At 35.6% G+C, this 27,307-nt stretch overlaps 2 protein-coding genes across 11 annotated transcripts in view; one reads left to right on the forward strand and one right to left on the reverse strand.

The window, feature by feature from the left end:
* The window catches only part of LOC111056210 (cytoskeleton-associated protein 2-like), a 479,893-nt gene that overhangs the window by 305,973 nt on the left and 146,613 nt on the right, over positions 1-27,307 (forward strand). The window lies entirely within an intron of this gene.
* Positions 1-27,307, reverse strand: part of LOC111057870 (ubiquitin carboxyl-terminal hydrolase 47) — a 210,377-nt gene that overhangs the window by 96,101 nt on the left and 86,969 nt on the right. For all 10 annotated transcript variants that reach the window (XM_039430517.1, XM_039430513.1, XM_039430515.1 and 7 more), the window contains one exon: positions 11,698-11,945. In XM_039430517.1, coding sequence (XP_039286451.1) covers positions 11,698-11,945 — 248 coding nt within the window. The remainder of the gene's footprint in view (positions 1-11,697; positions 11,946-27,307) is intronic.

The following is a 27,307-nucleotide window of genomic DNA, read 5'->3' on the forward strand; positions in this document are numbered from 1 at the left end:
AAAAGGTAGAGACAGTTTTCACGGTAGAGTTTCCTAGAAAAAGAAGCATTGTCATTATTCTTACTTGAGTTTAATATATTCAAAGTTGGTGCCATTGAAATAAAAAAAATATTAAAAGCGTTAGCAATTTCTTTAGGATCTGTAGAGATTTCTCCATTTTGTTCTAGCTCTATATTCGGTTGCAGTTTTTTTCTTTTGCCTCTGAGTTCATTTATTATTTCCCAGCTTTTCTTAGATTTATTTGGTGCCCTTAAAATTGAATTACTAATAAATTGTTTTTTGGCTTGTATAACCTCACTGTCATAATTTTGTTGAATTCGTGTTATCAGCTCCCTATCAACTATTTCTCCATTATCTATTTTGATCTTAACTAATTTTAATATGTTCCTAATCTGAATAATTTCTTCCGTAATCCAATATCCTTTCATTTTCCTTTTATTTTGCTTCCTTCTATACGATTGTTTTAAAGTACAGTTCAGATTCATGTGATTAATAAAAATTTCATGAAACTGCTTGAATTGTGTGTTCACATCTGATTTTTCATAAACAGACAACCAAGACTCCATACTCAATGAACTTATCATATTACTAATATTCTTCTGAGAGCAGCTGTACACAGGAACGTTAAACGGTATCCGACTTGCTTTAAATCTACCAGAAACATGAGCTAATTGTAGATAGAAAAACTGTGCAGTATGGTCCGACAACAAAGTGTGTACTACTTGCGCAACATATGATTCACAATTAATATTTGTTATTATGTTGTCGATGGCTGTCCTACTATATCTTGTAATTCTTGTTGGATCTTTAACACTGCAGTGTAAATCAAACTGATGTAGAACATTAATTAACTTTCTATGATTGGGAGAATTATTCAAAATATCTATGTTATAATCACCGGCAACAATAATCTTATCAGAAACATTTTTTAAAATTCTATCAAACAGTATTTCAAGCCGCTCAAAAAATACATTTGTGTCTCCACTTGGAGATCTATACAGGCCCACAACAACATAACAATCCTTACCTATATAAAACTTGAAACCACACACTTCAATATTTCTAGTGCTACATAAATCACCTATATTCAGTTTGCTGAACTTAAAGGAAGTAATGTCTAAAAACCTACGACTTACAAATATAGCTACGCCTCCTTTTCTCAGATCATCCCTACAAAAACTACAGACTAGAAGCATATCACTGATTATTAGAGAAGCTATTTCATATTCCTTCAGACCATGTTCACTCAATACAAGAATGTCTGGTTGTTCTTCTTCAACCAGATTGTCTAGAAGGTTCAACTTACTGATAACTCCATCAATATTTTGATGAATTATTTTCAAACTATTTGAACAGTTCAGAATATTCAAGTGCTCAGAACTAATATCAATGTTTCTATTATTCTGCGAATCTAAGTTAATTTTTTGGTGAACACAAGTACTATTAAATTCGTCTTGTTTGGAAGTGAATTGACTCTTGTCCTTATTGCAATTTAAAATCCTAAAAAATGTCCCCCATCATCATAATGCCCGTCACACAATTCAATAACCTGATTATTATCATTATTATGGAACATTTCGCTTAGTCTAATTATTTCATCTCGGACATATTTTTTCCCTTTTAAATTTAAATGTTGCCCATGTTTTGTGTGCATGTCTCCACTAGTCCTACTTAAATCTAAAATCTTAACATTGTTGAAACGCACTGACAAGTCATTAATTCGTTCATTCGTTTTATCTATTTCGACGTTTACACATGAACTGTTCATCAGATCGAAACGATGCGGTAGGTTAGCGATAATAACATTCGTGTCTTGAAGGCTGTTGATCGTTCGTTTTATCGATTTCACTGCATTTTTTGCTTCATTGCACGAAACGTCATTCGTACCACTTATTATAACCACTGTATCTTTTTTTGTGAAAGATTTGCATTGTTCAACACAGCTCTCCAGGATAGCTTTAGATTTTGCACCGGACTTTATACATCCATAAACATTTAAATTTGGTGATATGGAGTTGATCAAGAGTGGGATATTCCTACCATGACTGTCACTGTAGATGTTCATATTCGCAAAGGTTGATTTTATATTAGAGTTAACGACAGTCTTCTCTACTCTGCCCCGCTGTTTTCGACCCTTTTCACCCTTATTACGATCATTACACCGATCTATGAGGTTTTCGAATCGTGAATTATTATCACTAGACCTGGACTCTGACAAAGTTAAGTACATCTCTCTCCATTTCTTTGCCTCCTCTGTAGACAACAAATATTCATCCCTCAGCGTCCTATTGTCGGCCTCTAATACTTCAATTGTCGTCGACATGGATGCCAATTGGTTGTTTAGTGATGCAATCTGTGATTCAACAAAACCTATATTTTCATCAGTTTGAGAAGACACCTCATTGGTTTGTTTCTCTGTAGTCAGTTCCAGTATTCTGATGTCATTCGACATAGACCTCTCGATTGCAGCATCCCATTGAGTCCTTAAGCGCTCATTCTCCATCAACAGGTTGTCTCTTTGGAGCATTAACTCCTTAATCATTGAACTTTGTTCATTTGGTTCGATTCCCTCCAAATTGTTGTCCCTTCTATCTATAGATAATTTATTGATCAGAATACTCTTATCCTTATTTGTCATATTTGGAGTAGAACAGTACGCACTTGAGATAGAATCATTTTTGGAACTTGGAACGGGATGACTATGATTAGCAGATGATATATCAATTATGACATTTACTGATTTATCAGTCACTAGTTGCGCTTTACAAGCCTTGTCCAAACATCGCCACAAAATGTCACCTGATGCCCTTGCGGTACCTTTTCTGTAATCATATTTATCATAAGTCAACTTCGGATTTCCTTTATTTGTTTTACTTATTATTAAAGAAACCATTTTGAATACAAATGATTGAAATTAATATTTAAATTAATTACTTTTGAAACACTCGATCATTTATTTTATCAGGAATAGAGACAGAGGAAAATTAAGGAATGCCCAGAGAGCTATCAAGGCGTTTTTGGGTGAGAAATGGTAAGCTCCTGAATAACAGAGGTTGATTTTATTAAGGGTTTGAGAGAGAAAGGATGTAGTTCAGAAATTATAATGTGAAGAGCATTTCAAAATAAACCGCGCATATTTCTTTCGAGAGTGTTGCTTTGATAAAGTTCAATGTCAACAGCAGCTGGCTTCACCAGTAAAATTTCAGACTGAATCGACGATCTTAATTGGGAATTTTTGACCAGAGAACGTTACACTGGCCAGCCTGCATACCGGGAAAGTAAAATTATTTTGAACAACTGCAAGATAGAGATTTTGCTGTCAGTATAGCTTGTTGATAGTGTGAAGTGTGGGTGCTGTTCCGTTATCAGCAGACCCGTTCGTAATTGTTTATCTTCTATAACTGTGACTTTCAATAACAAAACTCTTCACCTGCATACAGAGACGAGCAATACGCTATGAAACCACGATACTGAATGTTACGAAAATTCACTTTCACGTAAGTAAGGATGGAAAAACACTTGTATGATAACACTGACCACTGAATAGCCTAGAATATACAATAAAACTTTAAAATTTACTAAAAAACCACGGAGCAATACTGAGTACGATCTATCTACACCTGGCAGTCCTGCCAATCAGAGTAGACTACTGTCCATCAGAGTAGACCCTGTCTGTATGTCGTGTCGGCGAGATATCGGTGTGAAAACGGCTAATGGCTGTTGGGGTTGGTGTATCAAAAATGGTAACATCAAAAGCTAATCTTCTTCAAGACATACTGGGAACAGGACAGCCCGAGTTCAAAGCAGATAAAGTTCGAGAGACAATACTATGTTATTTTAGTTATTAATTGCATGCGTTATTGCACGCAATCAATAGTTCATTTAATAGTGCATAAAAAATGCATTCAATGAGGCATGCAATTAATAGTCTACACAGCTGCTGATTTTTTACCAAGTTACATTGAGATATTGAATTGCATGCGTCATGGCATGCTATTTATAATCCACTCGACAGCTGATTTATGATGAATAATTCTATAGTCTGATTTTTACTCTAATATTGGCGTATGAAGGAGGCTCCTTTTTCCTTTTATATTATCCTTGAAATGCAAAATTTCCAAAAACCTTGCATATACGTCGACGCACAATTTAAAAAGGAAAATACCTGTCAAATTTCATGAAAATCTATTACCGCGTTTCGCCGTAAATGCGCAACATATAAACATATAAACATTTAATCATAAAGAGAAATGCCAAACCGTCGACTTGAATCTTAGACCTCACTTCGCTCGGTCAATAATTGCAACATTCAAATAATTGCCATCTGTACAATAATTGTAGGTTGGGAACGTAATTGAATATTTATTATAATAAAATATAAATCCCATTTTCCCGGTGGTCTAAACTCGTTATTTGATAATAAGCCTACCATTTAAGAGCCATCACTAATAAATACGTCACTTAGTATAAATACAGAAGAACAAAAATCATAAACCTTATTCCAGGCCACTTTCTCATTAATTCTAAATTCTCGTATATGTGTGTGATAAACGAAATTTGAATTTGAAATCACATTTTTAATTACGTACGTATTCTACGAAAATTGAAACCCCTTTCTTAGCTGGCGTCTAGAAATAAGAAATATATTGACCGATAAATACAAACAATTTGGATGTAGATTGAGCGATTAGGCCTTGTCTAAAGAATTCAGCTTATAGTCTGTTATACAATAAATGAGCAATTCAATTCATAACATCTTAGTAGTCATCTTATGAATTATTGTGTAATCATTCATCAAATCAGTCTTATCAAGTCATAATTATCATCACCCATTACAATTGAATAAATCAAGTCATACATTGAAAAAAAAACATAAATTATTTATAAACTCACAGCACTGAATATCACATTTTCAACTATTTGAAAATGAATTTACGGAATAATAAGCATTTTCATTCAGAATTAGATTTACTGCGTTTTTTAATTTAGAGGCAAGTTTCTTCTAATATAAAATAGTGGCAGATTATTGAACATGGAATACACTAAATAGGAATAAATTTCAAGCTCTTACTCAATCTGACATTAGGAATTACAATAGTTTATAACATTTAGTTATAAGTTATTAACAAAATGTTAATAACTTAATCCTCACAGATTACTATAGATTGAACGGCACTTGAAAAGCACATGTATATGTTCATCATGTTTATGATAAGTTATGTTCAATCTAATAGAATCTATAAAGGAATCTATAGAATCTATTGTAGTCCAGTCACTATATACATTTGTGCATGCAATTTATATTGTAGCTCTGATTTTTTAATATCTTATTTGGGTACATAAGAGAAGTCCAGAACCAATTTCTTCATGCAAAATTTCCTTGTGCTACATACAGAGTGGGCCAAAAACCTCGTATTTTCGGCTCATTTTCCAGTTTTCAGCTATTTCTGCCAAATCTCGTATTCGGACAGAAAAATTTGCTCTTGCCTTTTTGTCTAGATTATGAAGTTCTGAATAATATGAGATCATCCGGTGTAAGGTACTAAAGCCCATATTCCAATACACAAAAAATGGCCAATTTCTATATTCAAAAAATTAAAAAACTGAAATAGCCATTTTTGAAATCTTCTGTAACTTTCGAATGGTATTGGAATTGAAAGTATTATTTATTGGAGTGGGTAGAGGGGGACAAGTTTCACATCCTCATTAGATTTGGAAATTTTATCAGAAGTATTGCAAAAGACATGCAGCTTTGAATATAGAAATTGGCCATTTTTTGTGTATTGGAATATGGTACCTTACACTCAACAATAAATTTTCCACTTTTCGACCGAATTTGAGATATGATGCATGATTTTGGACCGCCTTGACGAGCCGAGAAGAATGAAGTGTAGTACGATGAAATGTGAGCATTGTGTCAAAAGTTATAAGTGTTTGAAATTTTGATCCTTGAGGTGTCCTTAAGCGCGCCTCTCCACTAGGAAATACTGAAATGAAGTGCATCTAACGGGTGATTCTCATAGAACATAATCTCATGAACTTATGTCATTGTGCGAAATATCAATGTGAAGACTATGTAGTTGGTGATGATGGATGGAGCTGAAAATAAGGTGTTTTTCACAATACAAGGAGCATTGTTGTCAGGTGTACCTGGAAATCTATATGAGATAGAGCGCTCTACCTGATCTCAGATTGTAGAGCACAAAAATACGCCAAGAGGGATTTTGAATTATACATCTAAATGGTAACAATCGGAAGATATTGTTGATCAAAAACTAAAATTCATCAGAATTGATTTTTTCTTCAAATTTCATTCATTTTTGAAAAATCATAACTCAGTACTCATTGGAGATAGATAGTTCCGGATGATCTCATATTATTCAGAACTTCACAATCTAGAAAAAAAGGCAAGAGCAAATTTTTTAGTCCGAATACGAGATTTGGCAGAAATAGCTGAAAACTGGAAAATGAGCCGAAAATACGAGGTTTTTGGGCCACTCTTTATCTAGCAAAGGAAATTTTGCATGAAGAAATTGGTTCTGGACTTCTCTTATGTAGTCTACCCAAATAATATATTAAAAAATCAGAACTACAATATAAATTGCTAGCATACCCCCTTTTTTATGTCTATATTGACTGGACTATTGGTGTTAACGCAGCTTTACTCTGTGACTGCCTTAAGTTAATATTATATCAATTTGAATTTAGAATTCGAGACCGCAGCTCGGAAAAAGAAGACGACGATTAGCTCATAATATCGGAGACCGAGCTTCGCTCACGAGTACAAAAGCATAAACAATTTATTACGAAAGAAGGAATTATAATGAAAAACCATTTTGGCCATGTGATTTTTAAGAAGCGGTGATGAATATGTCAGTGGTAGGCTATTTGGCTTTTATATATTCCATTTCATATTCATATTGATTATTCTTTCGGGTTGAAGGTCTAATATATACTTATTAGATATATTGGAATAGTTATCTTGGAGTTTGGTAGAAATATATTACATTTGCATAGAACTTAATTATTCAAGTTATTTATTTAAGTTATCTTCATAATTCTATCTATCTTCTATCTAATTCTAATAGGTTACCAACCCATCGCTATCTTATATGATGAACCTTTGATCATAATCATATACCTACATGATTAAAAACAGCAGACATTCAATTTACTAGAGCAAATAATTGAGTGCCTTCAAGTTCAGATGTAAGCAACACGCCAAACTTCTTCCTACAGTCGCTACCTTGTCTCTATAACACTGTACTTGCTTCTGTGAGACTCCTTGTTCCAGTGAGAACTTGCTTCTGTGAGACTGCCATTTATAGCGCTATTAGTTTGAACGGAGACCTTGTCTCTATGAAACTGCTTGTCTCTGTGGGAAACTTGTTCCTGTGAGACTGCCATTTATAGAAGTACTTGTTCCAGTGAAACTTGTCTCTGTGACACTAATATCGTTCAAAAACACTACTTGTCTCAGTGAGAACTTGTCTCTGTGAAACATCCCCAGACAATGCAATCCTTCGTCATCAGAAAAACATCTGCTACGAACCTATAGGATTAGTGACAATGGACTATAGATATACAGTAAGTTGTGTGGAAGGACCTACGACAACATATTGACGAATAAGAAGAAGAAGAAGAAGAAGAAAATAATACAAACAGCAGTAGCCTTGTTTGTAAACAAAGTTGACCCGGTGAGAGAGATGAATGATCTACTGTTCACGTTATTGTTATGATGAAGATGAGGAACAGGTGTTCAAAGCAGACGTGTATAAAAATTAGACTATTATTATTGTAGAGTATTATGAATGAATTAAAGTATAGGAATGAATTATGAAGACAAGGATATTCTGATACTATTGTTTGGTATTATAGGAAGGAAACTATTTTGATGTTATTTACTTGATTGAAAAGTTAATAGATAATTATGTGTTCTTATTGTTAATTAGGTGCAGAAGTACTTAATAAGAGAGTAATTTTTATAGAACTTTAGTATTAGAGTTGAAAATGATTTTGCTATTACATAAAGGTTGACTAGGACTTTGGAAATGAATTAGGCTATTAGTACTTATATAGATTTAGTTTTGAAATGATAATTATTCTAGGATTGAGTTTATATTGGAGTTTGAGTTTAATTGGATAAATGATTAGGTATAGATTTGTTAATGTTAGATCAGTAAAAATTGTGAAGGGCTCGGTCGGTTATCCTTTCCCCCAGAGAGCTAGAAACGAAAAATTATTTGGGACTGGCACTTCCTGTATCTGTGTAATAACTGTGACTGTTGTGATAGAACCTTACTGACTGTTACACCAGACTTTTAGGTGAAGGTGAAAAGTGTTCCAGACCACTCACTACACTATCAGTGCGAGACGACTAAAGCAGCCATTCGACAGTGCGTTATGATCAGAGTCATCACTTGCTACTCATCTTCCAGGATCGAGACCGCTAAGCTACCTTCTCTTCCGAGATGCTACAGAGATGTGAGCCGGGGCCAATCACTCTGTGCCCGATCAGCCACAGACACTGGCCCATATGAATAAAACCAGAGCAAATGCTCATGAGCAAGAGCATGGAGCATAAGGTTTTGCTCATGAGCAGAATGTAGAAGCAAAAGCATTTGCTCATTTTTATATGAATAAGCTTTACCTTATACTCTTACCTTATGCTCCTGAACTCTGGAGCAAATGCTCACGTATTTTAAAGATTTTTCATCAGCTGATTCGCTTTTGTAGCCTTACTTTGTTTTTATAGCTCACGGAAGCGCTAAATATACAAGTAGGGGGCACCGCTTGTGTTTGCGTCGTCTGCTCTGTTTTCTATTTATGAATAGAGTTTTAGCTTAGTTGAGTTTAGAACTTTGAAATAATAGCGTAAAAAATGTCATCTCTATAATAATCTTCAGCATATTCTTATGATATCAATAGCCTTCTTATAATCATCTACACTCTCATCTTCTTAAATGCCTATTTCCTATTTTGTGATGGCTATCTTTATATCAGGTAGCTTTTGTATTATTTATTCTTTTGTAGGAATATTGGTGATATATATCATGGTTGAATCTAAAAACAGTTTTATAGTTCTCAACTATTGATTGTGTTTGTGTTAGTATTGTTTCCTATTACTCACACGAATCAGTTGAGCCATTTTACTATGAGCAAAAGGTGATAAGCTGCTCCAGACTAGACTCACCTTTTTTGGAGCATTTGCTTCAAAAGTTGAGCAAATGCTCTAGTTTATTCATACAATTTTGAGCATAAGCTTTTACTTTTGAGCAAATGCTCAAACTATTTTTCCGACGAGCATGAGCAAAAGGTTTTGCTCACATTTATTCATAGAAAATGAAGAAAATGCTCAATATTTTAGAAGTATAAGTAAATTCTCAACTTTATTCATATGGCCCACTATTATCATAGAGAAATGATAGCATAGTAGATATCCCATGGTATAGGGCGTTTATGTCGCAAGTTTTACTGTTATCCCAAGCCGATAGTTCACATAGTTCTTTCCTATGCAGCTGTGTGACACTGGTAGTCTCTCAAATTGTGCCGTTCATACACTATCACCCCAACAAAACAGTAAAAATTGACAATAATCGGCAGTAATCGGCTTGAGATAACAGTAAAAGTTGCGACATAAATTCCCTATACCATGGGATATCTACTTACGCTATTGTTTTTCTATGCTATTATCCATCCATCGTGTCTCAGCTCTCTACTCTTCGGCGAACACCAGAGTTACAAGGAGACGACAACGAGCATACGAGAGCGACAACAAGGAGGCCAACTCTCCCCTGGACCGATCAGCGTGGATGAGATAGCTATCTCCAATCTCATGTATGCTGTGCAGCAGACGGAGAATCTGCAACCAACGTCGGCCGAGGAAAACACCATGAAGTTCATCTGTGGAGGACTGAAACTCCTTTTCCTGGGGCTGTTGGGAGCCTACTGCTTGTACGAGAGGTTCTACTTCCTGGTGTGTGGTCGCACGCCAACTTTACTACCACGATGGAGGCGCGTGCTCTGTCCAGCACGCCCGGAACCGGCAACAGTACCTGTAGCAGTCAAGCTGTCCAACTCAGCGCCCCCAACTGCGATTCCACCAGCAAGCAACTCCATCCCTTTGGTCGACACCGCTCAACCAGTGCAGTACAGCATAGTGTTATTGTGACAAGTGTGAAGCAATCAAAAGTATGAAGTGAGAAGCAATCGGGAGGGATAGTCACCCTTTTTCGAAGAAGGGGGTGGTGTGACATGGGTAGGATTAAAGTGCTTATTTTATTGATTGATTTTTCGTGTGTTTTAGATTTAAGATTTTTCAGGAGAAAAGACTCTGATATTAAAATAACAATTTCCGTAGTTGGACTATAGTGAGAAAAAATAATTTAGTGAGTAAGTAGTATTATTGCAGTGACAATAAGATTCTTCAAAACTTATGTCTAAACGACTCTGAGAACCAGCAAATTCAGGGATATTTTCTAGTTGTGACGGATGAGGCGGCTCCACGAGGCAAGGACACGGCGGATGTGCGGTAGCCTGTAGATATTTTCTCAGAGAAATACTGCACACCTGGCAAGTACCCGCTTGCCGAATCTCGTGAGAACCGACTTTTCCACTAGCAGCAGTTAGGCCTTCTGGCACACTGACGTGGAGCGACAAGTCGTCGTTGAACATCCGAGATAGCGAGCGGATCAAAAATTATATTGCAAACAGTTAAGTTAGTTTTCCGGCATCATGAGATACGTGAGTGTCCTGTGTTTTGGGATTTCCAGAGGGAGTGATAGCTGTGGGTGAGTGCCAAAATTTCTAGCTCATGATAAAACATTTTCACCCCACCGAGACCCTAATTAGAGATGATCTTGTTGTATAGTAAAATTTATAGTTAGCACAATCTTATTGGCAGGTAGTTTTTGTAGGAATAATATTTTAATGAAATGTACTGCATATTTCGTTCTTTAAATTTAAAGTAATTGGTATAATAAATAAGAAATTCTTTAGGTAATACAATGGTGTTGTCTATCCGGTTCCCATGACTCTCTTGAAGTAATAATAAGATATCTTCAACCCTCATCAAGGGCGGTTACACTGTAGTTGTGATCCGTTCCAAAAATAATGCATGATTTGTCTGTTTACATCGATCTTATGGGACTGAATTGAATCAATGTCCCGACTGCTACTGCGCACTCTCAAATTATTTGAATTTGTTAGGTTTGCACCAAGGAAGATTAATATTTCAAGATCAGCATAATGCTAAATAAGTAATATCATCTGATTCCAATATTCAATTTTGGTTTGTGAAGCTTGGGTTAAGTTTGCAAAGTGTAAGTTGAAATCAAATTTGAACAGCAAGTGGATAACTTTATCTTATGGCATTATTCATTATGTTTTAATCTTTTATCTGTTGTATGTAATCATTGTAGGCCTAATATAATATAATCTGTTGTATTATAGTGTCGAAATGAATCCAATTCAGATCAGAGTAATTGCTTTTTTACTTTCTCAATTATAAGAAATATAATAAATTAGGACCTAACAAAAAAATTATAAGAAATATAATTAAAACTAAACGAAACCAGCTGTTTCGAATAGGTTTAAAATTGAACTGTAGAAACGACACTTGGCCACTTGACTGAGAAAGCCAAAAATCTGAAAATGTTTGAATCAGTAGTGATTGTTGTTGGTAATGTTGAAAATTACCTGAGAGGTGTATTGTGATAATGTTGAGCATTTGGAGTCGGTATCCTTGATGGACTTGAAGCAGCTGCCATGACAATGGCCCGTTTCCATGGCAATGGTGATTTGGGAGGCGGGTGACGTCAGATGCAATATGCGCACCACACTCTCTTTGAGTTCGCCGATGGTTTTGAGCGAGTCACCTCGCACCATAATTGCACTGTCTATTTCCTCCGTGTCCAAATGCACCACTTGTGCCTGCAGCGACACGTCTGCAATGCAATACATCAACAGTAACCACTAACATAAATAACAAAAATCTGATGAAACACTTAGGGCCGGTTTCCGAGCTTGGCATTTAAACAAGTCCTAAGTTAAGTGATTGGACTACACGACTGAGTTTTTAAAAATTGAAATTTTATTAACACTACAACTACAAAGAATACCAAATTAAAGAATTTCGGGAGCCGAGTGCTCTCGTCAAGTGATTGAGTAGAACTAACTGAAAATAATTAATTGAGGCATAAAAAAGACTATGCATAGTCAGCTATATGCTATAACAATGGGGTTGTATACTACTACTATAGATATTCAACTCCTCCACCCCTAGACTGAAGCTGTCCTCAGCAATCAGAATTTTGGGTTTGGAGGCAAGGCCCAAGAACAAATGTTGGGGCTTGCGAAGATGCTGCTATATTAACATTTCTACAATTATTTTGTAAAGAAGTTACATATTTAATAAAGTTATATAATTTAAATACAATAAATATACTAAGAATAACAATAAAACATATAATAAAAATCCAAATATAATAAGTATCGTCTTTTGCAATGCCAAGTTCTTATATTGCTAGTAGTGGTTCAATCTTAATATTTGCTTCATGAATAATATCAAATGAAAAGTTTGTTTTCAATTTACGAAATGGAACTTCAGATGGGATTGATATATCACTTTCCCAATATTCATGTATTTTAGGATGCTCGAATAACTGTTCTGACTTGTTAAGATACAATAATTGAGTTGGTTTTGGATATAATGTAGTGTTCTTTTTGTCTGATAAAATAATAGCTTTGTCAATTTTGTACAATTGATAATTGGAATGAATTTTACAAAAGAAGCAGAATCATTAATTAATAATTGTTTACAGTATTCTAATTTCTTATCTCCTAAAACTTCACTTATACACTTATTTTTTATCACTGTCACATTTCTGCAGTAGTAGTTGTCACACAAATATTCACATTTACCAGATAAAATTTTGTCATATCTCAGGATAAGGGAAGGATATTCATGAATGGTGGTAACTTAGGGTAGGATAATAAGGATAATAAGAAGAAGGTTTCATAAGAAGGTGATTTTAAAGGGAATTCAATGAAGTAGGATATATATTCTTTATATATTGAGCAGATGACCTTTGCTAATTGCCATAACACTTCTGGTTCTTCAGAAATCAATTTTACATTAGATTCAGAAATAATATTATTTATTATACTAGAATGTAGAATATTCAATCTACAAAACTCCAAACTAGTATCTAAGTCGCTTATTTTATTAAAGAACAAACTTAATGAGCTAAATAAAAGGGAAAATTGCTGGTTCAGCTGTACAGTCGTAGTTTCATTTGAGAGTTTTGAAATAATTAATATTTTTCAAATTATTCGCATGAATCTTTTTCACATCAGCATTAAAATAGTCAATGAGCCTTTTATTTACTGAAAATTGATTCTCAATAATATGCTGTAAGCGGTATTCGTTTTACTGAACTGGAAATAATATTTGGTCGTATTTTTCTTTGTCGTTCGCATCTATGTTACCGGTTACCCATGAAATAGCTGGCCAAGTCCATTGAAAAGTCCACGCTTATTTCTATTTTTGCTGATATTGATGTGATCTAGTTTTGTTTCTGTGTATTTTAAATGCATTGTTATGATGTCTAGACGGCCTTGATCGATATTGTGTTCACGCAAAGTGAATATTGTTCTTTTGATAGTATTTAATTCGATACGCAACATGTTTACATTAATATTATGCATGTATGTGAAGGTTTCATTTATTACGAATGAATCCTGAATTTTGATAGCTGAGTGATGGGTGATGTTTTACTTAGATGAGTGAATGTATATCTATGTGTCGGGTTTGCTGGTGTTAGCAACGCCACAGCATCAGAAGAACAAACATTGTTACCTCAAACACATAAATTAGTTGATTTCTTTTTCTTTCGAGCTCGCTTCACTCGATTCGGATGAAGTTTGAAGGGTCTTTTCTGAATCGCTCTTGGATTAGTAGCTAATTGAGTTTCCTTATTGTATTTCACTTTGAAAAATTTGGGTTTGTCCTTTTTATTAAACGTAGTCTTTATGAAGGGTTCGTTAGGAATTTCAAAATATTTTTCTCTAGTTTGATTTAAGCGATCAGTTCTATTTTGTTTTTCTTGTCCTACTTCATCTTTTACTAGTTTGTGAATAGTTTTCAGTTTTTCTAGATAGGCGTTTGTTCTTTCTTCAGCAATAAGGGCTTCCGTTATTTCATCAACATATGGATTTTTCGATACACCAAAAGTCATTTCCATAGAAGTTAGATCCAAAGTTGAATTTATTGTGTTAATGAATGCGATAATTGCAAGTTTCATATTATCTTTGGGTTCGTTGCCTTTATTTTCCATTTGTATAGCATTAAGGAGTTCAATGAGTGTCGAGTGTGCTCGTTCTAATAAACCCAGGGAATCTGGATGTCCCGGTGTTATATAATAAGGTTCTATCTTATATAAACGCAAAAAATTTCGAAGTCCAGCATTGTCGAATTCACGACCATTATCCATTTGGATTGTCTTAGGGTATGGAAATACATAAAAGTAATCATTCAAACAAGACTGTATTTCAAGTTAGTAGCTATATATTACCGGTCCTGGGACAAAATGTGCCAGACTTCTCCACCTAACCTAACCAAAAAAATCCAACCTAACTAAAAAATACAATCAAACCTAACCTAACCTATCCCAAAAAAAACCAACCTAACCTAAGGTTAAAGGTCAAAGTCAAGGTCAAAGTCAAGGTCTAGGTCAAAGTCAAGGTTGAGGTCAAAGTCAAGAAAAAAAACTTGAAAAATCAAAAATAAGAAAAAATAAATCAGAAATCAAAAAAATGAAAAATCAAAAATAAGAAAAAATAAATCAGAAGGCCTCCCACTCACTCTGGAGTGTATATATAGTGTGCACAACAGTGAGAGGACCATCAGTGTTCATTTCAGTCAAGAGCCATACAAGACACACTGTTCAGTTCTAGGACCCAGTGTTTCAGCACACAGCCACACACTTTTCTTTGTGAAAAAGTATCCTAGGACACACCACCGCCATTTTTATCTTCAATAAAAGTAGCAATGAATTGCTGATTTTTATTCCTCAAATCCTCTTCACCCACATTTAGTAATGTAAGAAGAAGTGATCATTCTATAGAATATACAAGGAGCTTGAATATCCAAACAGTAATGAGATATCCTCTGCTGGGTAATGGGTAGCATGTATGCTTTCAAGAGTCTCAGATATGAATCCTAGAATGTGAACAAACCATTGTATCACAAGGATATTTTTCCTAGTTATATTTAACATAATAGCATTCAATAGTATTCAGTCAGTGTTCAGTTACTGTTAAGTCAGTGTTCAGTCACTGTTCAGTCACTGTTGATATAGGTAAGAAATCACCTTACTATACTTTCAATGAAGGCTGTTTCAACAACCCCCACTCCACCTCCCCCTGTCACATGACTAATGGTCATGCACACCAATCTTTATCAGTATTATCTCCTTATCTTACTTATCTCCTAGTGAGATGAGTATAATGTTAATGGCCTGATGTAGTTCACTTCGGCTCCTGTTTCTTTCTCTAGTTTTGCGAGTTTTTGTGGTGGTCGAGTGCTAATTTTTAGCAGACGTGTGCAGTGTGTGTTCATATACACTATTACCTAATTTCAAATTTCTACCTTGATTGATTGTTGTGATTTGAACGATTTAATTTTTTCAATCATGCCTAATGCTTCGCCTGCTGTATTGAGGAAAAAGGGAGCCAAGGCCACAGTTGGCGATAAGAATTTGGGATCGACCAAATGCCCAGCATCATCATCATCATCCTCATCATCGACTACCAAGGGTGAGGGGTGGCCGGCTGATAAAGCAGTGCTAAAGGAATTCGTTGCTGAACTCTTATCAGATGATATTTTTGTCAATAATCTAGTTGAATGAGTTGTCATGAAGCTCAATGATAGTTTCGACGAGATGATAAAGGCTCAATTTCTGAGCGAATGCGAACCTTATCTATCTGCAATGGAGGAGAGGATTGCTTCATTAGAGACTAAGATTCAAGCCATGAGTAAAGCGTCCGTGGAATGATTTTAATCATTACAAGTGCTTACAAAACTTGTGTAAGCAAATGATCAGGAGTGCAAAGGCTGGCTTCTACCAAAATTTTATATCATCTAAGAGATCATCAACATCGTCATTATGGTGAGTTCTGAGAGGGATTGGAGCCAGCAAAGAGAGGCAGCCACCAACCGATGCTCACTCACTTGACACTCTCAATGACTTTTTCCCTGTAGGTTTGGACCAAGCCCGTGCTTACTATAATTCCTTACCAGGAATCCAATCAAATGGAGACTTCTACTTTTCTGGAGTTACTGAGCAGGAGGTTTTTCTAGCTATTAGAAGAATTAAAAGTAATGCGGTTGGAGCTGATAGTATCCCTATCAAGTTTTTGAAAATCCTTCTTCCCATGATTCTTCCTTTCCTAACCCATCTAATTAACACCTCACTAATGACTTCAGTTTTTCCTGAAGACTGGAAATGCTCTATTGTTATTCCTCTCAACAAAATTCCTAAACCTCTCACTCCCTCAGATTATAGGCCTATCAGCTTATTGCCTGTCCTGTCAAAGGTACTGGAGATTATTACTCACTCCCAAATGAGTCTGTACATTCATGACTCTGGTTTGATTAGCGATTTCCAGTCGGGGTTCTGTAGTGGTCACAGTACCACCTCAGCTCTGCTGAGAGTTGCTGATGATATCCGTGGGGCTATGGATGGTAGACAGTTAACTGTTCTAGTATTAATTGATTTTAGTAAGGCCTTTGATTCTATTTTTCACCCCACCCTCTTGTATAAACTTTGTGAATTGGGATTTTCAAACACCACTGTAGCATGGGTAAGGTCTTACTTGCAGGGTTGGTGTCAGAGTGTGAGAGTGGAGGGTGTCTCTTCACAGTGGCGCAATGAAGATAGAGGAGTGCCTCAGGGGTCGGTCTTGGGTCTTCTACTGTTCAGCATATACATAAACGACATGACTAGTTCTCTACTAACCACCAGATATTATCTATATGCAGATGACCTGCAAATCTATAAACACTGTAATAAAAAAGATTTCAACACAACAGTAGATGAAATGAATGATGAATTAGTACGTTCACTTGATTGGGCAGGTAATAATGGGCTAAAGGTGAATGAGACAAAGTCAAAGGCAATTGTGGTTGGTTATTTGAGACTACTGAACAAACTTTACTTGACAGATGGACAGTATATTACAATCAATGGCATACAATTAGAATACAGCTCAGATGTGAAAAACTTGGGACTCACTATGACTAAGACCTTGGACTGGACAAACCATGTGACATTGACATGCAATAGGGTGATTGCTGGGATCAAGACGTTGAAGAAGATTTCTGACATTATTCCTTTTTCAACAAAGGTTATGTTGGTGAATACCTTGATTTTCCCGGTTTTCAACTATTGCGACATTGTAACTACTGACATGACTGTTCAACTACAACAGAGGATGCAGCGTGCACATAACTACTGTGTCTGCTTCATCTTCAACCTCAGATGTGATGACCATGTGACTGAATACTTTGACCGACTTGGACTCATGAATCTACATGAATGTAGGTCATTTCATGCAGTTTCAAGTATTAAAAACTCAGACACCTGAGTACATAGCTGAAGACTTTCACTTCTTGTATGACATTGGTCGGGGTGGTACCCGGCATGGTTCCCATTTACTGGCTGTCCCAATTCATAGGACAGTCGTGTTCAACAAGTCCTTTCTTGTGACGGCTTGTGGATTGTGGAACACATTGCCTGTTGAGCTGAGGCTAATTGAGGAACCTTGTCGGTTTGGTGTGGCTGTTTTCAGGTGGATCCGGGGTGGTGTGGGTGGCTGAACCTAGCAAATGGTTTATTGGTCAGTTTTTCTTTCTTTCTTCTTTTTCTCAAAACAATTCGATATTTATTATTTATCTTTCTTCCTCTTCTTCTTCTTCTTCTTCTTCTTCTTCTTCTCTTCTTCTTCTTCTTCTTCTTCTTCTTCTTCTTCACCTCCTCCTCCTTCTTCTTTTTCTTCTTCTTCATTTTTCTACTTCTACTTCTTCTTTTGTTACATTGTATTATTTTTCAGTTTTTATTCTTTAATTTCTATTCATATCTCAATTATAATTTAGGTTTCGTTATTTTTTTTCTCCATTGATTATTATTTCTGTATTTTAATAATATTTATTCACCTTGTTTGTAATATTGTATATATTTTTTTTCTGAATTTGATTTGCTTAATCTAGTAATTATTTAGTGTTGTATTGGAGGGTTGAGTGTAAGAGAGGGCCGGCTACGCCCTAACTCCGCCCTCCTAGGTGAAAATAAAGGCAGCTATTCTATTCTATTAGGGGCATCAATGGGGGACCTATAGTGTGGTCCATGTTATAATGGCAGTGGATAAAGATAGAAGAATAGCGATGCCAATTCTCTGCATTAATTAATTATATTTCTACACCATCAAAAACATAATTGTCATCGTTGTGGACCTAGAAAAGGATAGTACCAATGGCTTTGTCGAATGATAGACAAGGATAGCAAAACTGAAGTTGATCAAATACTGTCATTATAAAGTGGACCTCACTATATCACTCTAGCTCAAGATGGTTATGCAGGACCTGTCACTCTACACTAAGATGGTCATGGAGACCTATCACTCCAGAATAATATGTCCATGGTAGACCTACTAGATCAAGATGTCCATGGGAGACTCTAGATCAACATGGCCATGTTGCTCTAGATCAAAATGGTATTGAAGATAGATATTTTCAATGACTCCCACTCCATCTACTCCATTTAGACATGACTTATTTAACAGAGACATTTTCAATGACCCCCACTCCTCCTGTCACATGACTAATGACCATGCTCACCAGTATTCAACATGGCTGTATGGCATGGTTTGGTCGTCCACTCAGCTCTACTCAGTGGTCAGTCAATTCAATTACTGATCAGTCACTGTTCAGTCACTGTTCAGTTACTGTTCAGTCACTGTTCAGTCACTGTTGAGTCAGTGGCACTCGGCACTTGGGAGGGGTCCAAGATGTACAAATAACCGAACCCAAGCTCTCAGACCTCAGTATACTGATAAACACTGACCAGTATGTATATCAATATGAGTGGTGGTGTATGTATATTTACTAGCAATGCTAAACATACCCAAACTTATGAACTGGATTTTGTTAAGAGATTTTCTGTTGAGATGGATTTAGAGGTGACGGGACTAAGGTTAAAAATTGATGATCGATTTGAGGTAGCAGTGTTAGGTATCTATAGGTCACCAAATGGAGACTGGCAAAAATTTTGTGAGCTGCTCCACACACTTTTGGAAATTACAACCGCTCGTTTCACAAATGTTATAGTAGTAGGAGATTTCAATACCGATTTTGCCAGGCAGGATAAAATGACAGAGGATATTAGAGATATTATTAATATGAATAATTTAGAAATTAAGGTCCACGAACATACAAGAGTAACTCGAACTTCACAGACAATTATTGATAATATCCTCACAAATATAGAAGGTTGTAATGTCAGGTTAGGTAGCTCAGATCTATCAGATCATAACTATCAAATTTTAGATGTTAAGTTGCAGGGCCAGAATCCAAGCAGAAAAAAAACTTTTGTGAAAGAAATTCAGCAATATGAGCTAGGAAATAGAAATTGTTTGAAGCAGGAACTGCTTCAAGAAAATTGGAGTAGTGTTTATAACAGTTGTAACCTAAATTACAAATATAAGCAATTCATTGATACTCTAAGATTTCACATTAGTGTATGCTGTCCAATAAAAAAAGTCAAAGTAAAAAGTAAATTGGACAAAGTAGATGAATGGATAACTGAAGATATTCTTACTCAAAGAAATATTGTTAGGGAAGCCTATGAGGAATTTAAATTAGTGAGGGATGTTCCGAGTGAAGTCAAATACAAATGTCTAAAGAAAAACTATGCAAAAGAAGTGAGGAAAGCTAAGTGTAAGAAAACAGCTGAAATATTAACAACTAGTACCAATTTTAACTCTGCTGTTTGGGAGGTAATTAATAGAAATAGGAGAGCAGCTCAAAAAGATACAGTTACTAATGTCTCTAGGATAATCAATGAACATGGAAATTATATGGATGATAGTATAGACATTTGTAACTTTTTCAATAAGTATTATCAACAGGTTGCATATAATCTCCAAAAGTCACTGAACACTAATACTTGTAATACAACTACATTAAATGCTGAGCCAATTGAAAAGGTATTTAAATTTCATCCATTATCAAGAGATGAGTTGTCAAGAATAATAAAAAATTTGAATAACAAAAAAACAGTAGGATTGGATGGGGTCTCAAGCAAAATTTTAAAAGAATGTGAAAATGAACTACTGGACCCTTTATTGCATCTCCTTAATACTTCACTAGAGCAGGGTATTTTCCCTGATGATCTGAAACAAGGAAAAATTTTGCCAATTTTCAAGAGCAGTGATTCTGAAAGAGTTGAAAATTATAGACCCATTAGTATTCTAAATGTAATAAGTAAAATTTTTGAAAGAGTAGTTTTAAATAGGCTATTGATGCACCTGGAAGAAATTAATTTCATATGTGATGAACAGCATGGGTTCCAGAAAGGGAAATCTACTAAGACTGCAATAGTATCCCTTGTTGAAAGACTAATAGATATAATAGATTCAGGTGAGAAGGCAGCCGCAATATTTCTTGATTTATCCAAAGCTTTTGATTGTGTGAACCATAGAATATTATTGGAAATACTAAAAACTGTAGGTGTGAATGGTATAGAACTAAAATGGTTTGAATCATATCTCATAGGTAGAAACCAGTGTGTTGAGCTTACCAAGGTGGATGGGAATGAAATAGTAAAAATTAAATCTCAAAAACTGGAGGTCCAGGCTGGAGTACCTCAAGGCTCAATTCTGGGTCCCTTACTGTTTCTGTTGTATGTGAACCAATTACCAAAAGAGTTAAAAGATCACAGAGCTCTGTTGTTTGCTGATGACACATCGCTTATCTTTAACAATTATTTATTAGATAGTCTAGAAATAAATGCTTTTACTGGAGTACAGTCAATTGTCCAATTCTTGAAGCAAAGGCAATTAACAATAAATAGTAAGAAATGTCAATTCCTACAATTCAAAAGTAAATATAATTCAGTAGAGGATAGAGAAATAAATGTGTTTGTAGAGGAAAATGAATTAGACCAAGAAGAGAAAGTAGCATTCTTGGGAATTTTATTGGACAGGAAATTAACATGGCATCTTTACATTGAGAGGATATGTAATAAGATATCATCTGGGGTATTTGTCCTGTGGCAGCTTGCTAGGCTGAATGATAAAAAACTACTGTTAACTGCTTACCATGGACTTATACTATCTCATATTAGGTATGCTATTTTAGTATGGGGTAATTCATCTCAACAAAATATGGACAGGGTGTTTAAGATTCAAAAGAAGGCACTCAGATGTATAGAGAAAGTGAATAGGTTAGACTCTTGTAGGCCTTTATTTAAAAAGCTTGGTCTATTAACTGTGCCATCTTTGTATGTATATGAAGTTGTAATGCATGTGAAAACGAGTGGTGTGATCCAGAATTCAGATGTTCATGAGTATAATACGCGAAACAGAGCAGATTATCATATAATGGGTCACAATAGTAGGTTATTTGATCAAAAACCAGATTATATTGGTAGGAAATTTTATTTCAAGCTACCTCAAATCTTGAAAAGTAATGATGATTTGAAGATTTTCAAAAAACAAATTAAAAAATATTTAGTTGATAGAGCTTTTTATAGTGTACAAGAATTCCTTTCAAACCTAAACTAGGTTGAACTACTTAGTGTTAGAATTATTATGTAATAACATGACTTGTCTTATACTCCATGACTGGAGTCTTTAGGACGTAATCTTAAAAAAAAAAAAAAAAAAAAAAAAATCAAACAAAGAAACCATAAGCCAACATTGGAGGAGGTTGCTCCTACCATATTGGAGATTGCTAGGCTGAAGCGTGGAATCAAAAGGAGGCATAAGGAAATCATGTTGGGTAGACGGATTGCAGAAGAGAAACATGTGGAACACTTTAAACCTCTAGCTGAGCCACTAGCCAACCTATTTGAAACTCTCCAACAGCTGCCAGTTCAACAATTACAACTACCTCCATCAAGAGCATCCAAGAAGCATCCCAGGTATCTAAAGCCTAGAGTAAAAATGTACTCCAGGCATGTGAAGAGTGGGCAGAGACAATCCAAGCTATAGTTGCCTTCATCAGAACATCGTCCTTCCTTAGCAGCATCAAACACCACATATATCCTACTCCAACAATGACACCAATATTGTTAAACATGCCACATATACAAGGCGTGGACTTACTGGTGCATGGAAAGCAAAACATAAGCTCCAACTCTCCAGCATTGATGAAGAGTCACCAACATTTGAATCATATGAAACTGGAGAAGTTTCAAGTCCAATAACAGGCACCTCAGGAGTTGGACGACAACTATGGAAAGCAGGAAAGTAGGCATTTGAAGAGGATGAGGGTGAGGAGTATAGTATGAGTAGAGGATATGATGATAGCAGTGATGAGGAGCTATCTGGAGATGGACTGGATGATGATAAGAATGTTGAACAATTATTGAATGAAAGTCATGGTACAACAGTTCAGAATATTCTTGATCAAACTGATCTAGCTGGAAAACAGGTAGCTGATTACATTAGAGGATCATTGAGCAAGGACAATGACAATTTTGATGACACTTTTGGGCCAAGAGTGAGAGACAATGCTTACTACCTGGGCAATAAGAATTTAACTTTTGGAGAGAATGGTGATGAAATTGTGCTGACTGACCCTGTAGATGAGGAAGAAAAGACCTTCACAGCTACATTGGGACTTTGTGAGTTGATTTTAAAGAAGAATCCAAATCGTGCATTAGTTGAATCCACTGACAGACAGGCCTATGGAGAAATATTGAACTGGACCAGTGTGCACAGACAGAACAATGATCCAAGAGGTGAGATTGTTAACTACAACAAAGCCAAGTATAAGAATACAATCAAACACCTTTTGGATGATGGCAGAGATGGCAGTCAAAGACATTCTGAGAGACAAGTGACTGGGAGAGGATCTATTGCTCCAAGGCATGATTTTCGTAAGGAGAAAAGTCAGAAGATCTATAGAGGAAGAGGTGTTTTATCAGCTATCAAGAACTTTACTGGTGCAATAGTTAAAAAGGCAATCGACATTCTACCAGTTGAACTTCATGTCCCTGGCTATCAGTACTGTGGACCAGGAACAAAACTTGAGAAGCAATTAGCACAAGGTGATCCAGGAATCAACAAACTTGATCAGGCTTGCAAGGAGCATGATATTGCCTATTCCAAGAGTGGTGATACAGCAAGCAGAGCAGTAGCAGACAGCACCTTGGCAGAGAGAGCCTGGGACAGAGTGAGATCTGAAGATGCAGGTGTGTTGGAAAAAGCTGCAGCACTAGCAGTCACCAACATCATGAAGGCTAAGGCAAAGTTTGGGGGAGGTATGGAAAGATCACTGAAGAAAGTCAGCAGGGTGGCTAAGAAGGGGAAGAAACAAAAGATTCAACCATCAAAGAAAAAATCAATGAAAGGAGGTTGAGGTCTTTACTTGAGACAACAGATACCAAAGGTTGGTACAGGTCTTTACTTGAGACAGCAAAGATCAAAGGTTGGTAAAGGTCTTTACTTGAGAAAGCAGAGAACAGCAACACCTTAGACACTAGGTAATACATTGAGGTACAATCAAAATCATAATGCTGTACAAATTTGGATATATAATGGATACATAGCAGATTAGATTCATTGTGCTGGAATCATCTGTGGAGAACAGACATTTTGTGGATCAAATGTGTATCTGGAACAATAGAGAAGATGGTACTCCTATTCTCAAAGTGGGGTGACTATGATGAGACAAATTTACCATCAATCTTCCCATTTGATCTGAAGAAGGATGAGGATCATAAAGAAGATGAGGAAGAGGAATCTGATATGGAGGTGGAGGAGAACGATGAGGTAGAGGTGGAAGAGGAAGAGGATGAAGAGGAGGAGGAGGAAGAGGATGAAGAGGAGGAGGAGGAGGAGGAGGAGGAGGAGGATGATGTAGTGGTGAGAAATACTACTACACCTATACTTTTGACTTGAAGGAGCATCAATTACCTGAAGGAAAGAGATTGTGAGGTGATTGAACAACAATGACAGGGTATTGTCTCTGTCTGAAACAGTGTTCTAAAGGTATCACTGAATATCATCCAAAGACTATCAGACATCAACATGGAGGACTTGCCAAGGACTAGTGCTGGAAAAGGAGTCTACTACCTGGGACATCACCTGCTTGACATGGGCCAAGGAGAAACATCATGGATACATCACTTTTCTGCACACTCAATATAGTAAACAACTTGGATAATGGATCAGAGATACATCTGTTTGTAGTAAACTTTTTAATGAAATAGATGATGAATTGATCAATAAAGAGCTAATTGTATTCCAAACTGTTTACTTATTACCTACCAATTGTGTGTTAAAAAGAAAAAAAAAAAAAAAAAAAAAACATCACCTTAGATATAGTTTAGCTATAAGTACATTAGGGTGCCAAGTGCCACTGACTGAACAGTGACTGAACACTGACTGAACAGTAACTGAACACTGACTGAATACTATTGATTGCTATTATGTTAAATATAACTAGGAAAAATATCCTTGTGATACAATGGTTTGTTCACATTCTAGGATTCATATCAGAGACTCTTGAAAGCATACATGCTACCCATTACACAGCAGAGGATATCTCATTACTGTTTGGATATTCAAGCTCCTTGTATATTCTATACAGAATGATTCATAACTATGGTAAAATAATTCAATACGTGATAGTAGAGGTAAAAATAAGAAGAAAAGTTCTTATAAACATATATCCATAAATGCTTCATTAGCAAGCTAATGGTGAAAGATTTTGCCCGGAACTCAGTTCCTCTGGTGAAAAACACAGATGCTGAATTGTTCGGGGACTAGTTTTTTAAAAAACGTATGGTGGATTCATATGGAAACATATCTGAAAAATTGAATAAAACTAGTCTGGAAGCTGTAGTGTGAGTAGTTTTTGAGAAAAAGTTAAAATATGCAAGAAATCTACGTAGAAAAACACAGACTTCTATGTTTGATGCCCAATAACTTTCTTTAATGACCAGTAAACATATAATTTTTTGAAATAACAATTGTAGAGAATTTATTTCTGAAAAGAATGATGTAAGCTGTGTAAACTAAATTTAAATAGTTGAATAAAATGTATTCTTATGTAGTACATTACACCACAAAAATTTGCTGTTTTATGAGGAGAGAACTAATAGCTCATAAGTTGTAGCTGATTGTAAATAAAATATTCGGTTTTTTATGAAAAGTTTGATTCTTATATGAAAGTAACATATTATCTAAATGACATTAAACTTATACCAAAAGACTAAAGATGATGATCAAAGTGACCTCTGTTGTTCTTAATGCATATGTTCAGACATCTTCTCATCGATTGTCGGACCCATTCAAATATTGCAGGAGTCTGCTTCAATTATCATTCCTATTCTGTTCAAAATTCTTAATCGGAGTTCTTCAATTGTATCAATCAGAGTATTGTATACTAAGGTTTTCATGTGTCCCCAAAGATAAAAATCCAAAGGATTCAAGTGTGGTGACCTAGCTGGCCATGGTACTGGCCCACCTCGGCCTATCCATTGATTTGGAAACCTGTGATTCAGGTGTTTGTGTTCACGAACAGCAACACTGAAGTGTGCTGGAGCTCCATCATGCATAAACCAAATGTATTGGCGCAACTGAAGAGGTAGGCCTACATCATCAAGTAAGATAAATAGCTCCTATCTCAAAAAGTTTAAGTAGATTATGCCATTAAGCCTGGGAGAGAAAGCTCGAACAGAAGTAGATGATCTCCTATGATTCCTGCCCAAATGTTTAATGAAAACTGATGTTATGGACGATTAGGATTGATGGCACGAGGATTCTCAGCTGCCCAAATATGTTGGTTGTGGACATTAATGATAGCAGTTCTTGTAAAGTGTGCCTTGTCGGTAAATGAAACGGTTGTTTAAAAGTTTGGGTTAACAAGTTTTTCTAAAAACCATCAGCAAATACCAGCACGGGGAATACAGTCTTGTGGCAATAGAGTATGAACTTTCTGGAGGTGGTATGGATGTAATTGTTGCTCTTTCAGGATCCTCAAACTGATAGATTGATTGACATTAAACTGCACTGATTATTCTCTCAAGCTCTTCTCTGGATCTTCATAAATTTCATTAAGAACTTGTTCCTTTAACTCAACAGTCCAAGTGGATCGGTGTCTGCCTGCATAAATGTGCTCTTTGGACATCAAAGAACCTGTTTCAGACAAACATTGATGAATAGTGGCAAAAAACCTCGAACTTGGACATACTCGGTTAGGAAAGTTATCTTGATACAAACGTCTTGCTTCAGTTCTATTACTGTGTCCCATCCCATACATCAAATGCATGTCAGTTAATTCGGAGTATGAATAATGTCTGAAGTTACCTGACGTTTTTTAAAAAGTTAACACTCAACACAAAAAGCAAAGTGAAATGGTTACAAATAACTGGTTAATAGATTAAACAAAAAAAAACACAGTGCGGTTACAGTAGGCCTAACTTACAGTTTGTTGTTTTGTTAAACAGTGAGCTAAAATATTTCTGAAAATAATTTCCAGCTGATAATTTCTTTTGAATATTTTCTTATTTAAAACAAAAAAGATCAGCTGTTATTCAAATCCATGTTTTATTTGCAATCAGCTACAACCTATGAGTTATTAGTTCTCTCCTCATAAAACAGCAAATTTTTGTGGTGTAATGTACTACATTAGAATAATTTTATTCAACTTTTATTTGAATTTAGTTTACACAGCTTTCATAATTCTTTTCAGAATTAAATTCTCTACAATTTTTATCTCAAAAAAAATTTTTGTTTACTGGTCATTAAAGAAAGTTATTGTGCATCAAACGTAGAAGTCTGTGTTTTTCTACATAGATTTCTTGCATATTTTAACTTTTTTCTCAAAAACTACTCATACTACAGCTTCTAGACTAGTTTTATTCAATTTTTCAGATATTTTTCCATTTGAATCCACCAATGTTTTTTTAAAAACTAGTACCCAAACAATTCAGCATCAGTGTATTTCACCAGAGGAAATGAATTCCGGGCGAAATCTTTCACCCTGTAGCCTATAGCTCACTAATGAAGCGTTTATGGA

Source organism: Nilaparvata lugens, chromosome 6 (genome assembly GCF_014356525.2).
Source record: "Nilaparvata lugens isolate BPH chromosome 6, ASM1435652v1, whole genome shotgun sequence".
NCBI classification, from domain to species: domain Eukaryota; kingdom Metazoa; phylum Arthropoda; class Insecta; order Hemiptera; family Delphacidae; genus Nilaparvata; species Nilaparvata lugens.